The sequence below is a fragment of the Coregonus lavaretus genome (assembly GCF_964263955.1).
Source record: "Coregonus lavaretus genome assembly, contig: HAP1_SCAFFOLD_1284, whole genome shotgun sequence".
NCBI classification, from domain to species: Eukaryota; Metazoa; Chordata; class Actinopteri; order Salmoniformes; family Salmonidae; genus Coregonus; species Coregonus lavaretus.
Window position 1 is genome coordinate 107,273 of NW_028165979.1, and position 15,226 is coordinate 122,498.

At 44.1% G+C, this 15,226-nt stretch overlaps 1 protein-coding gene across 1 annotated transcript in view; it reads left to right on the forward strand.

Annotated features, from left to right (window-relative positions):
- Nucleotides 1–15,226, forward strand: part of ift74 (intraflagellar transport 74) — a 55,218-nt gene that overhangs the window by 22,766 nt on the left and 17,226 nt on the right. The window contains exons 14-15 of the mRNA XM_084190445.1: nt 3,289–3,342; nt 14,238–14,335. Coding sequence (XP_084046571.1) covers nt 3,289–3,342; nt 14,238–14,335 — 152 coding nt within the window. The remainder of the gene's footprint in view (nt 1–3,288; nt 3,343–14,237; nt 14,336–15,226) is intronic.

The window sequence follows — 15,226 nt, forward strand, 5'->3', positions numbered from 1 at the left end:
CAAAAACAATCTTGAAGCATGGATTCTGATTGGTCAGACCAGCGTTGAATAGACCTTAGCACGGGTATTTCCTGTTTGAGTTTCTGCCTATAGGAAGGGAGGAGCAGATCTGATTTGCCGAAGGGAGGGCAGGGGAGGGCCTTGTAGCCATCCCGGAAGGGAGAGTAACGATGGTTGAGAGTTTTTGTAGAGGGAGTACTACAGGCAATGTGTTGAAAGAACTTCTGTAGCGTTTTCCTCAAATTTGCCTTGTTAAAATCTCCAGTTACAATAAATGCAGCCTCAGGAAATGTGGTTTTGCAGTTTGCAAGTCCAGCGTAGTTCCGTTGTGGTATCAGCTTGAGGGGGAATAAACACGGCTGTGACTATAACCGAAGCGAATTCTCTTGGGCGGTAATACGGTCGACATTTGATTGTGAGTTATCACAATCACACCATGAGTAGTTAATCATAAAACATACACCACCGCTTTTCTTCTTCCCGGAGAGTTCTTTATTCCTGTCTGTGCGATGTACTCAGAACCCAGCTGGCTGTATGGACGGGGACAGTACATCCCGAGAGAGCCATGATTCCGTGAAACAGAGTATGTTACAGTCCCTGATGTCTCTCTGGAAGGAGATCCTCGCCCTGAGCTCGTCTACTTTATTGTCCAGGGACTAAACATTAGCGAGTAAAATACTCGGAAGCGGTGGATGGTGTGCACGCCTCCTGAGTCGGACTAGAAGTCCACTCCGGATACTCTTCTCCGCCGGCAGCGTCATGGAGCAGCCTCTGGGATAAGTTCAATTGCACTGGGGGGTACGAACAAAGGATCAAATTCGGGAAAGTCGTATTCGTGGTCGTAATGCTGGTGAGTTACCACCGCTCTGATATCCAAAAGTTATTTCCGGCTGTATGTAATAACACTTTTAAAATGTTCTGGGCTAATAATAACACAGGAAAAAACGAAATACTGCAATGTTGCTTAGGAGCTAGAAGCAGAGCTGCCATGTCTGTCGGCGTCATCATGATCATCATATTCTCTATTGCCCACGGGCCCTGGTCAAAGTGCACTATATGAGGAATAGGGTGCCATTTGAGACGCATCCACAGCTCTCAATACTGGGAGGAAGTAGACACTTAAAGACGCTTTTTGTTCACTCTCTGTCCTAATATACACTGCATCATGTTGTTCTATCAGGCTTCTTTACTGCATGGCTTTTGATCTGACTGTTTCCTGTCCTCAACTCTGTCTCATATCCTCTGACTGTTTCCTGTCCTCATCTGTCTCATATCCTCTGACTGTTTCCTGTCCTCAACTCTGTCTCATATCCTCTGACTGTTTCCTGTCCTCATCACAGCTCTGTCTCATATCCTCTGACTGTTTCCTCTCCTCATCTGTCTCATATCCTCTGACTGTTTCCTGTCCTCAACTTTGTCTCATATCCTCTGACTGTTTCCTGTCCTCCTCTGTCTCATATCCTCTGACTGTTTCCTGTCCTCATCTGTCTCATATCCTCTGACTGTTTCCTGTCCTCATCTCATCTCTGTCTCATATCCTCTGACTGTTTCCTGTCCTCATCTGTCTCATATCCTCTGACTGTTTCCTGTCCTCATCTGTCTCATATCCTCTTGACTGTTTCCTGTCCTCCTCTGTCTCATATCCTCTGACTGTTTCCTGTCCCCATCTGTCTCATATCCTCTGACTGTTTCCTGTCCTCATCTGTCTCATATCCTCTGACTGTTTCCTGTCCTCATCTCATCTCTGTCTCATATCCTCTGACTGTTTCCTGTCCTCATCTGTCTCATATCCTCTGACTGTTTCCTGTCCTCATCTGTCTCATATCCTCTGACTGTTTCCTGTCCTCATCTCATCTCTGTCTCATATCCTCTGACTCATCATGACCAGACGGTAAGAGGCTGTGTCTCTACTTTACTTCATTACTGTGTCCCTCTTGTTCTCCGGGTTGTCCTTGTTCAACACCAACTCCTCAAAACACACTAATCAACTAGACTAGGTCATCCTTCCAGTAGCATTGGTTTGGAACTAACTACTTCCACTTTACTTAATAACTACAGGCTCTGTCGCAGCCAGCCACGACCGGGAGACCCATGGGGCGGCGCACAATTGGCCCAGCGTCGTCCAGGGTAGGGGAGGGAATGGCCGGCAGGGATGTAGCTCAGTTGATAGAGCATGGCGTTTGCAACGCCAGGGTTGTGGGTTCGCTTCCCACGGGTATAAAAAATATATATATATGTATTCACTAACTGTAAGTCGCTCTGGATAAGAGCGTCTGCTAATGTAAATGTAAAATTTACTCCTACTTTATATAGACCGTATACTCAACACTCTTAGAGGTAAAGGTGCCTGGAAGAACCTTTTGGGTTGCCATGCCGCCGGAAACTTTCCAGTTAAAAGAAGTTCCTAGAGGATCCCCTGGGTAAAGGTTCAAACTGGAACCTTTTTTGTAATGGAAGGGGGTTCAATTTTGAACCTTTTTAATAATATATTATAGAGGTGGCAGCCTATCAGATTGGAGGCGTGGCTTATAGGAGGCGTGGCGTTCAGTTTTATTTTTGGCCACGCGTTAGCATAAATGTAATTCCTGTTCATTATGTTAAGTTTGTGCACTTTACGTTTAAGTTTTCCTTGATTATTTATGCATATTAACATATTGTAATATAATGTTAGTAATATTAACATTGCTGATTACATGTAGTAATAAAGTGGTTATTATTTTGTGGTCCTCTGTAGCTCAGCTGGTAGAGCATGGCGCTTGTAACGCCAGGGTAGTGGGTTCGATCCCCGGGACCACCCATACGTAAAAATGTATGTATGCGCACATGACTGTAAGTCGCTTTGGATAAAAGCGTATGCTAAATGGCATATTATTATTATTATTCCAACTTGTATATCTTAAAGCCACGCCCCTATTAAGCCACGCCTCCACTCCACTGATAGATGCGCAACACACTACATGTTAATGTTTTTAAATGTATGTAAATTGTAAAGTATTTTGTCTGTAATGTATTTTTCGGTATGTGTCAGACCCCAGTAAGACTAGCTGTCCCCATTGGCGTCGGCTAATGGGGATCCTAATAAATCTTATCCCTCCAGGGTTCCTCCATGAACCTGTTGCTACATTGAACCATTAAAGGTCCTCCCAGAACCCCTCAACTAACCAAAGGTGCAAATATGAACCATTGACTAACAATGGTTCCTCGACTCCAGGGTTCCTCAAGTCACCACTAATTCTAAGAGTGTATAGACCATATACTCAAGTAACAACTCACTTTTTTGTCCTGCAGGTGAACGAAACCAGAAGTACAAAGAACTAAAGAAGAGAGATGAGACTATGGACAGTGAGTTGACCATTACATACTGTCAGAAAATGTGTTGATGTGGATGCGGTGGGTGAGTCAATCGCAGGACACAGAGGATCAGTCAAAGCGACTTTACTGTACTTGTAAATAGACACAAAAAGAAACGGCCTCAAACACAGGAGGCGAACAAAATACGCGCAGTGCGTAAAACACTAAACTCAGACAAGGCACCGAACCTACAACACACGACATGTGGAACAATAACACACAACTACAAAACATAACACAGGGAAACTTATAGGTGACATAATCAGGACAGAATACGAAACAGGTGCACTAAACTAGACATGACCAAACAAACATCGAAAACATCAAACGGTGGCAGCTAGTACTCCGGGGACGACGAACGCCGAAGCCTGCCCGAACAAGGAGGAGGAGCAGCCTCGGCGGTATTCGTGACACATACTTTCCGTGAACCATTCCTGCATAGGTTGTAGAAAGTTCCATATCTTGTATCCCTTTCATACTAAGACGTTTTTTCTGCCAACTTTACCATAGCGCCAACTTTTTTTCTTCCTTTTCTTTATATCTGAAAGGTATTCCCGGTATCAAAGCCAAAACTTGTATTTTTCTGCCAAACGACCTAGTAATAATTTCGGTAAAGTTCTGCCTACGGCTTAGCACGCACTACGCTCTTAAACTCTTGATGGTTGCTAGGCAGCGTAAGTTTTTTTACCATCCTCCTACCAGTTCTAAACTTTACGAGGCGTGTCACTTCCCCCATCTCCTCACATAACCCACCACATGCACTGTTTTCTGAACCACAACTGGATGGATCCATAAAGAATGACTGTGGGAATAAATGTCACTGAATGATGAAACTATAGGAATAAAGTAGTCTAATGCTGTTGAAGACATCAAATTGTTGCTTAGTGAAACTCCCAGTCATCCAATCCACGCGTAGTGTGTTCAACTAGATGATCATTTCAGCACCGTTTTGATTGGGACAGCGCCATCGCGCTGCTTTGAGACAAGTGTGGGGGACTCATCTTGATAAATCAATCAATGTCAGATTTTTCTTTTCACTGAAACTCCGTATGGATATTGGTTAGGCTACAATTAGCCTGTGGAAATGTTAGCTAAGTTGAGGTGAAGCTGCTCATGATCATCTGGTCTCGTTGCCTCATTTATTACAACGTTTAGCCAAATCAAATTTGATTTGCCACATGCGCCGAGTACAACAGGTGTAGACCTTACAGTGAAATGCTTACTTACAAGCCCTTAACCAACAATGCAGTTTTTAAGAAAAATAAGAGTTAAGGAAAGAAATAGATAAGTAAAAAAATAGGCTGTAGGCTATATTTAGCTAATTCTCTGGCTGGGCAAATAAGTGGAGGTGGTTTGCCCATCTATTACCTGACCAGAAACATTTAGCAGGAAGATAATGTAGCCTAAATCAAGAGGAGGCCTGTTATTTTGCTCGATCGCGTGGAGGCAACTCCAAAAGGCCGCGGAGGTAGTGAAATATGAACAGGAGACTCACATGCTTTTGGAAATAGGATTTGCTATTATTTTCTATGGGTATCATGGTGAAGATAAGACCTTACATCTGCTCCCTAACAAAGTGGAGTGGGGGTAGGAAAGCGATGAAACGGGACCTCCCGAGTGGCGCAGAGGTGTAAGGCACTGCATCGCAGTGCTTGATGCGTTACTACAAACCCGGGTTCGATCCCGGGCTGTGTCACAGCCGGCTGCGACCGGGAGACCCATGAGGTCAGCGCCCAGCGTCGTCCGGGTTAATGGAGTGTTTGGCCGGCCGGGATTTCCTTGTCCCATTGTGCTCTAGCGACTCTGTCATGTGAATTTCTATCTCTAATTCAACCTAAGCTTGAATCATTACCAGAGGTTGTAAAGCTCTGGTTTTAATCATCAATGATTCAAGGTCCACAATCCACAAGTAATTATCGGTAAATTTTTTCAAGGAGAGCTCTGCTCAAAAACGCAAACATACTGTTTTTATACCCCTTGACAAACAAAGACACTATGCTCCTCCCACCTTTAGGTGGCTTTCTTAAACAGTTCCCGCCTTCCCCCTTGAATGGTTAGTAACGCCCCCTCTGTTAGTGGGTTGACACTACATGATCATTCTAACATTTATACTGTGTTTGGGGTGAAATTCTTTAGTCATTATTCTTAAAATCCAAATTAATCTAACAATCCACCCCTTTGACTAAATATTCCCACATTCAGGATAAATGTATTTTACAAGCATGATTCATCTCAGAGATCACATCAGAACTAATAAACATTTCATCCAATTGCGGTCTTTCAGGGTCCAAATCCTCGTCATCCACCAAGCCTGGAGGATCGTTTTTCACATTCCCCTGGTCAGAGTCCGGAGTCAGTCCATCTCTCATCATTGTTTAGATACTGCATTTCACCAACGCCTGACTCACCAATCCTCGGACACAGGGAACAAGACAACAACCACATAATACAAGAATACCCATACAAACACTGACCGCTCCTAAGATGGTGGCTACTAGGGTTTTCCATTTACCAAATATTTAATCAAACCACCCTATCCACAATGTACTAACTTCTGAGTTCAGTTCATCCTTCACTTAGTGCAGTTAATTCTGTAAGAGCTCTGGTGACTGTCCCATCCAGTGTGGTGTTGTTAGGGATAAATATGCAACAATGGCTTATCTTTCTATAGACACCGGCCCTTTCTGCCTGATCTAGAACCAACCTCTACTAAGTTATGAGCGGGATGGCGGATAATCGCTCAGAGATCCCCTTTACTGCATCTCTAGTCTTGTCACTAAATCGTTGTTGGTTGTAATAGATATAATTTATCCAATCCATATTTTTGTTTGTCACCCACCAGAAAAATGTTGTAGTAAAACTCTCCCATATTTGATTTATAGCTTTGTATTCGTCTGGAACACCCCTGGGGATGCCTATACCATCTATCCAAATTGGGCTATTTCCTTCCTGACTTATTTATTTTTCTCCTAATTATTCTTCCTGTCACTGGTCTTTGATGACCAATTCTTACAGGTTGGACCAACAATACTGGTACACAAGTACCCACACATCCCTCTGGTAATGTCTGCCGAATGCTCCCTTTTTTAGTGCATGCCCACCGCACATCAGTCAGAGGGATGGTTAGGTTCCTAATTTTTTCCCCTCCCTTCCTTATCTAAATCAGTCACATTAATTATCTCCTTACAGCCATCAAAATCACCCAAGTTACGGGTGCCATTTCTATGTCTGTAACACTGGTATTCGCCAGGAGTTAAAGTGAATCTAGGTGGGCTGGCCCAGTATGTCAATTTTGCCAGCCCAATCCCTGTGCAATTTGGCTCTTTTTGATTGGACCCCAGGTCTAATACACAGGGAAACATTGCCTTTGGCGTTGGGGCGGTCAACATTGTTGGTCGCCCAATGGAGCATGCATAACAATTTGTCTCCCCCAAGGCCCTAGCGGTTTATTTCATCCACTTTAACCAGAGATTCTCATCAGGGACCCCCTCCACTTCCCCATTGTTCCATTCTTGGAGGAGAAAATCTTTCATAGTGGACGGGTTAGTTGAATTGACTCCGTCATCCCTTGACTGATTTACTCAGTCTATTGCTGTTAGTGGATTAATGACAGTACCTGCTCCCTCTATATCTTTTGACTCCATCAAATGTAATCTTAGACAAGTATCCCGTCCGTATACGTCCGCGCAAGCCCAGTAAGTTCTTCTCATGTCCTCTTTAGTGACTTTTACTATTGTTACTACCATTTCCGTGGGAATGTCGTTATACCTTCTTATCCTCCATCTTGATGCCCCCCCCCCGTCTCATATCTCCGTCCCCCAGTATATCTAAATACCTGAGCCCAGGAACAATCTGCCGAGGGAGCTGAACATAAATACAACGGGATCTTATAATCCCCTGTTTCTTGCTTATCCGCTCTGATAAGATCCCTAATCCTAATTTTGAATCTTACTCCCCATCCCTCTCTGACTCCTATTTTGTAGATCACTCGCCCTTGATGGTCAGTATGTCGGGTCGCTTCCCTTTCTTTCTTAAAAATGTTGTAAGGCCATAGCGTAATTGGTGCGAGGTGGTGGTGGATTTTGACCTAACACGACTATTGCCGAGACTATGATGCAGCTCAGGGTCACCCATATTCCCAAAAACCGCCAACCCTCTCCTGTCTTGAGTGCTTCTGCTCGGTACCACCCCATACTCACACCCTAGGAACACACTACAGTGATGATAGGTCTGGGTAGGAGATCTTCGTTGACAGAGGTGACCCCCGGACCCTGTGGCTCAGTTCCGCTCGTCAACTCTGCGTGTGCTAAGCGGTGCTTGTATGTGGTCCTACCTTCTTGCAGTGGGTAACATGGACCCAGGTTCCTCTCTCTGCTATTCTAATGGGCAAGGTGGTTACCAACATAACCTGATAGGGCCCTTCCCAACAGGCCTGCTTCCAGTTTTCCTTCTAGTGACTGGATGCTCACCAGTCACCTGGTTAGATAGTGGGTCACCTTCTCCTTTAGTTCACCCGTGGGGCACAAAACCTCTGACATACGGGTGTGGTTAATAAACTATCTTCACACATGTTCAGATTAATCTAACCATTTCTGACTGCATTCTCTTTTTAGACTATCTAAAAAAATTTTTTTTTTTTAAAAGTATTTTGTCCTCTCCTTCGTATATTATTTAATACAATTAGCCTCTTCCCCCCTCTTGACACATAGTTCTGCTTATGTGTCAATTTTTTCCACCTTCCTAAACATTCCCTTAGGTTATTTATCAACCAATTGCCATGCCTTTCATTTTTGAGATTGTCTTTTGCTTCTTTATTGCTCCTCCCACTTCCTTTGTCTTTATGGCGGCTAAATTCGACTTTCATTCAGTTCAGAATCAATTAGTAATCCAATCAAACAATCTCTTATCTTGTAAAAACACTTATGTTTAGTTCAACCTCTGTTCTACCCCGGCTCTCCCGGGCTTGACCTGAAGACTGATTGTTGGACATGACAAGTCCATTTTTTTAGGTCACCTAAGTATTCTGCCTAGCAACAAAGAATAAAAACCTCTATGTTCGTGATTAACCCAGTTATCTCTAATAGCCCACCCAAAAAAAAAACATCATCTTTAAACCACGACCAATGTCATCCCTCTTTACTCTCTACCATTTGGGTAACATCCCTGATATATGTATGAAAAGCTAAGACTGTTTGGGAAGAGAGCAACAACATAAACTGTTCTTCCTCCTCAGAGTTCCAAATGATTTTACCATGGGCTGCCATTGCCTAAATACTGCCTAACTTCATAAAATCCCTCAAAATTCCTCGAGTATACAATGATTATTTAATTGATTACTCTAAATCTGCTACATGTGATCTCATTCAAATGATCCATTATCAATTATTTGATCCACCCCCTAGTAAAATCTCTCTCCTCTTCTATTCTGGAGTTCTACCTCTCCCAGCTATTTCCCCTAGTGGCCATTAAATACTCTGCTCTCGTCTGTTCCTTTTCTTACTCTGTTAGTCTCTGCTTTTCAAGCTCCAGAAACTGTTATCTCTGTCTCTCAGCCTGCTTGTTTTTCAAACCTAAACAGTTTCCTTCTCTCTTTTTCTTTTATTCTCTCCCTCTCTAACTTCCTCTGTCTCTCTAAGTCTGTCTCTGCCTCTCCTTTTTCCCGCCAACCAGAGCCACAAATCATTCTCCTTGTCCTCAACTCAACCCTCTACTTTATCGCTACTTCCCTCCTATCATTACTGAATCAATGATAATACATTTACATTCTAGTCACCCAGCAGACGCTCCTATCCAGAGCAACCTAGTGAATACATTTTTATTATTTTTATCTTTATATATTTTTTTTTACTGGCCTCCCCCCGTGGGAATCGAACCCATAACCCTGGCGTTGCAAACACCATGCTCTATCAACTGAGCTCCATCCCTGCCGGCCATTTTCCCCCCTACCCTGGACGACGCTGGGCCAATTGTGCGCCGCCCATGAGTCTCCCGGTCGCTGTCGGCTGCGACAGAGCCTGGATCCGAACCAGGATCTCTAGTGGCACAGTTAGCCCTGCGATGCAGTGCCTTAGACCACTGCGCCACTCAGGATAATAATAACTGCAATAACTATCAATAATAATTATAATAACTATTACGAATTATATTGTCCTTTTTCTGATGTTCTAATTGTAGTCTATTCATTTTAGTTTAAAATATAAAGTTATTTATAACAAATCCAGAACCCACCACAGGCTGGCGCCATTCCCCCAGCACAACAGCCAATGCCACTTGCTTCCCTGTAACTAAAATAAATTATCGTTTTAAAATCTTCCAACCATTTGTATTTTCCCGCTAACCCGCCTCAGCTCGCTATTCAATATCTTTAACAGTTTTCTCTGATTCGGCCCCAATCAACAAAACAAATGCTTGATATTGTTCATCAGCATACACTTAATGACATTCCTACCATTTGAACTATGTCCTGTCTCTCACTCCCCCCCTCTCCTGCTTCTTCCTACATTATGGGGGAGGCGCGGGAAACTTCCCTACAATCTTCCTTCTTAGGAAATAATGTCATTCGTACTTATAACATATTTTCATAGACCTATCTAATGCAACTTTTAATACACGTAAAAAACTCTCTCTCTCCACCCATTCCTTATTGAATAAGTGCGTCTTCCTAGTTACCCCATAACCACGCCTCAAATCTTTTATTTAGCATTTAACCAACCAAATACTAAGTAGTATCCGGTTATCATTCATACCCGCCGTTGAATTTCCTCATACACACATATTTCACCTTATGCCATTCAAATGCCCAACACGACAGAATAGTTCCATGCAAACCTCTATTGGCTCTTCAAGTCGCTCCGGACCAGAGCGTCTGCCAAATGACCAAAAATGCAAACGTAAATTTCTCTACTTTCTCACTCATTACGTACGTCTACGTTTGAGTGCGAAAGCTCATACATATGCATAATAATATGCCATTTAGCAGACGCTTCTATCCAAAGCGACTTACAGTCATGCGTGCATACATTTTTTATTTTATTTTTATGGGTGGTCCCGGGGATCGAACCCACTACCTTGGCGTTACAAGCGCTGTGCTCTACTAGCTGAGCTACAGAGGACCACATGGTTGGACTTTATAGGTACCTCTCAAATAATCGCTTTGTGGTGTTTTTAGCCAATTCTTAATTGACACGAATCATTTTTTCAAACATTTTACCCGTTGAACCAAAAATATTGACTGTCATCCTCCTTTTCCCCTGCAGTCACGATGGTTAAATATTCCTTTGTCCCCGTTAAAGCATTTTCGCGCTTAAAAAAAACACACTCGCTGTCTCTAGCCCCTCCTTTCGCTGTTCTTTCAAATTAGTTCCAGTCTACATGCATCTGTTTGATCATAAATTCTAATTTTTCTACTTCGAGATGCCCAATAAATTCATACCTCTTCTCCCACATGGATCCATAAAACATATTTCTTTCATCTCCCGTTAATTCTCGGACTTGTTTAGAAGATGTCTTTCCCATGGCGGAACAATAAGAAATCCCTCCCCCCCTTTTTGTTTTTTAAATAATTCACTCCCGAATTATTTTCGTAGGAGCTAATCTCTTAGTGCGCCTCTTGCTTTTGTAATTAACCCTTTAAAATTATTTAACCCCTAACCCAGAGTTTCTATTTAAAACTCCGGTTTCATGAAAAGAGTAAGTTACCCAATTTTCCTCACGCGACTTATTTTTTTCTCCACCCCTGAAATAATGATCACGTCTCCCGAGGGATTAAGTCTCACACACATACGACCTTATCATCTGATAAACTTGTTTGCAAAGTTCTAGCAAATGCCCAGTCGCATATAGAACTCCCGACACATCCCTCTCATACGATGATAATTATTTCCCTGTTTATACTGAACATTGCAATTCGTACAATGACAATATTAACTTAATTTACATTTGTGATTGCAATTCACTACATGTCATTTCGGACTATTTTTTTTTTGTAATAGCTATTTACCTCTAGGATCAATTGCGGACCCTTCCTGTCGTAATAATTATTACCTTCTTTGAGATTTTGGTAACCTGTCTGCCCTTCACAAGAATCCCTATTCTTATACAGGTTCAAATCATTTCACCAAAACCATGAATAAAATTACTGACCTTTCCCTTGTAGTTTGGATTCAAATAATTTTTCAAACTCGTTAACGTCTTTATCGTTCATAAAGAGTAATCACCGGCCTGTTTATTAACCTTAACGTCGAAGGCCAGGACTATTCTTCACGGATGCAATCACCCGGCCGTGCACGGATTTCGGTGTCTCTAGAACGATAAAGATGTATTAAGCTCCGCTCAGAAGGACCAATCCGTCATGTGAATTTCTATCTCTAATTCAACCTAAGCTTGAATCATTACCAGAGGTTGTAAAGCTCTGGTTTTAATCATCAATGATTCAAGGTCCACAATCCACAAGTAATTATCGGTAAATTTATTCAAGGAGAGCTCTGCTCAAAAACGCAAACATACTGTTTTTATACCCCTTGACAAACAAAGACACTATGCTCCTCCCACCTTTAGGTGGCTTTCTTAAACAGTTCCCGCCTTCCCCCTTGAATGGTTAGTAACGCCCCCTCTGTTAGTGGGTTGACACTACATGATAATTCTAACATTTATACTGTGTTTGGGGTGAAATTCTTTAGTCATTATTCTTAAAATCCAAATTAATCTAACAGACTCCTTGTGGCGGGCCGGGCACCTCGGGCCGGGCACCTGCAAGCTGACCTCGGTCGCCAGCTGGACGGTGTTTCCTCCGACACATTGGTGCGGCTGGCTTCTGGGTTAAGCGAGCAGTGTGTCAAGAAGCAGTGTCGGCTTGGCAGGGTCGTGTTTCGGAGGACGCATGGCTCTCGACCTTCGCCTCTCCCGAGTCCGTACGGGAGTTGCAGCGATGGGACAAGACTGTAACTACCAATTGAATATCACGAAATTGGGGAGAAAAAGGGGTAAAAATACCCTCAAATTTGGAGTCACCCTCAAAATTTAAGTGGAAAACCACACTACAGGCTGATCCAACTTTGATGTAATGTCCTTAAAACAAGTCAAAATGAGGCTCAGTAGTGTGTGTGGCCTCCACGTGCCTGTATGACCTCCCTACAACGCCTGGGCATGCTCCTGATGAGGTGGCGGATGGTCTCCTGAGGGATCTCCCAGACCTGGACTAAAGCATCCGCCAACTCCTGGACAGTCTGTGGTGCAACGTGGCGTTGGTGGATGGAGCGAGACATGATGTCCCAGATGTGCTCAATTGGATTCAGGTCTGGGGAACGGGCGGGCCAGTCCATAGCATCAATGCCTTCCTCTTGCAGGAACTGCTGACACACTCCAGCCACATGAGGTCTAGCATTGTCTTGCATTAGGAGGAACCCAGGGCCAACCGCACCAGCATATGGTCTCACAAGGGGTCTGAGGATCTCATCTCGGTACCTAATGGCAGTCAGGCTACCTCTGGCGAGCACATGGAGGGCTGTGCGGCCCCCCAAAGAAATGCCACCCCACATCATGACTGACCCACCGCCAAACCGGTCATGCTGGAGGATGTTGCAGGCAGCAGAACGTTCTCCACGGCGTCTCCAGACTCTGTCACGTCTGTCACATGTGCTCAGTGTGAACCAGCTTTCATCTGTGAAGAGCACAGGGCGCCAGTGGCGAATTTGCCAATCTTGGTGTTCTCTGGCAAATGCCAAACGTCCTGCACGGTGTTGGGCTGTAAGCACAACCCCCACCTGTGGACGTCGGGCCCTCATACCACCCTCATGGTGTCTGTTTCTGACCATTTGAGCAGACACATGCACATTTGTGGCCTGCTGGAGGTCATTTTGCAGGGCTCTGGCAGTGCTCCTCCTTGCACAAAGGCCTCCATGCTCTGGACACTACGCTGACAGACACAGCAAACCTTCTTGCCACAGCTCGCATTGATGTGCCATCCTGGATGAGCTGCACTACCTGAGCCACTTGTGTGCGTTGTAGACTCCGTCTCATGCTACCACTAGAGTGAAAGCACCGCCAGCATTCAAAAGTGACCAAAACATCAGCCAGGAAGCATAGGAACTGATAAGTGGTCTGTGGTCACCACCTGCAAAACCAGTCCTTTATTGGGGGTGTCTTGCTAATTGCCTATAATTTCCACCTGTTGTCTATTCCATTTGCACAACAGCATGTGACATTTATTGTCAATCAGTGTTGCTTCCTAAGTGGACAGTTTGATTTCACAGAAGTGTGATTGACTTGGAGTTACATTGTGTTGTTTAAGTGTTCCCTTTATTTTTTTGAGCAGTGTATTTGTATATATCATGGTCCTCTGTAGCTCAGCTGGTAGAGCACGGCGCTTGTAACGCCAAGGTAGTGGGTTCGATTCCCGGGACCACCCATACACAAAAATGTATGCACGCATGACTGTAAGTCGCTTTGGATAAAAGCGTCTGCTAAATGGCATATTATTATTAGAAAATATATGTGTCTTGTCTGTTTAATTAACAAAATAACAAACTATTGATTTCATTTGGATGACCTGTAACATGCCTAATTCAACTCAAAATATGCCATTTTGAAAATAATTAATAATTGATTTATTTTTGATGGTGTATAGTCAATGGATTTATTAAAAAAGACGCCCAGCCACATCTGCACACCGCTACTACCAGTCGTCCCCGGCGTGCCTGCGTGCACACGGGGGGTACAAAAGGTGTATGCAGGCAAGAATGTGGTAAAAAATGGGCCTGTTTATAAGGGGGTCATATAAAACATTGCCCGTTTATTTATTTTTACAGTCAAAATAGTGTAAATCCTATGTGAAAGCAGTGTTGTAGTCTACACTGATCGTGATCTGATATTGATTGATATTTCCACAGGTTTTCTGGATACATTTGATGAGACGAAAGCTACAGAGGTGGAGAAGAACCGTCAGACACAGACCACCATCATAGCTCTACTGGAACACTCCAGCAGGGTGAGTGAATGAGTGAGTGACTGAGTGAGTGACTGAGTGAGTGAGTGACTGAGTGAGTGACTGAGTGAGTGACTGAGTGAGTGACTGAGTGAGTGACTGAGTGAGTGACTGAGTGAGTGACTGAGTGAGTGAGTGAGTGAGTGAGTGAGTGAGTGAGTGAGAGTGTGTGTGAGAGAGAGAGAGAGCAGAACCTGAGACAGCAGAACCTGAGACAGAGCTGCAATTCCTGACAAAATGTAAAAAAATATAAAACAATTAGAGAGTGTCATTTCCACAAATTTGAAACTCTTATTCAAGGTTTCAAAGACCTCTCTGATGAGGATAGGCTACCCGTCCTGTTGGGGGAGGACGCAGAGAGCTGTGGGTTGGCAGTGCGAGAGAGCGAGAGGGAGGGAGAGAGGGAGAGCGAGAGGGAGGGAGGGAGCGAGAGAGAGGGAGGGAGGGAGGTCGAGAGAGCGAGAGAGGGAGGCCGAGAGAGGGAGGGAGGGAGGGCGAGAGAGGGAGGGAGGGAGGGTGAGAGAGTGAGGGAGGGAGCGAGCGATAGATAGAGAGGGAAGAAGGGAGAGAGAGAGGGAGGGAGAGAGGGAGGGAGAGAGGGAGGTCGAGAGTTCGAGAGAGAGAGGGAGGTCGAGAGAGAGGGAGGTCGAGAGAGAGAGAGAGAGAGAGAGAGAGAGAGAGAGAGAGAGAGAGAGAGAGAGAGAGAGAGAGAGAGAGAGAGAGAGAGAGAGAGAGAGAGAGAGAGAGAGAGAGAGAGAGAGAGAGAGAGAGAGAGAGAGAGAGAGAGAGAGAGAGAGAGAGAGAGAGAGAGAGAGAGAGAGAGGGGTTCAACTGATGTTTCCCATCTGCCATGTGCTTGTCTACTGTACTCAATGAAACAGTTCAGCCACTAAG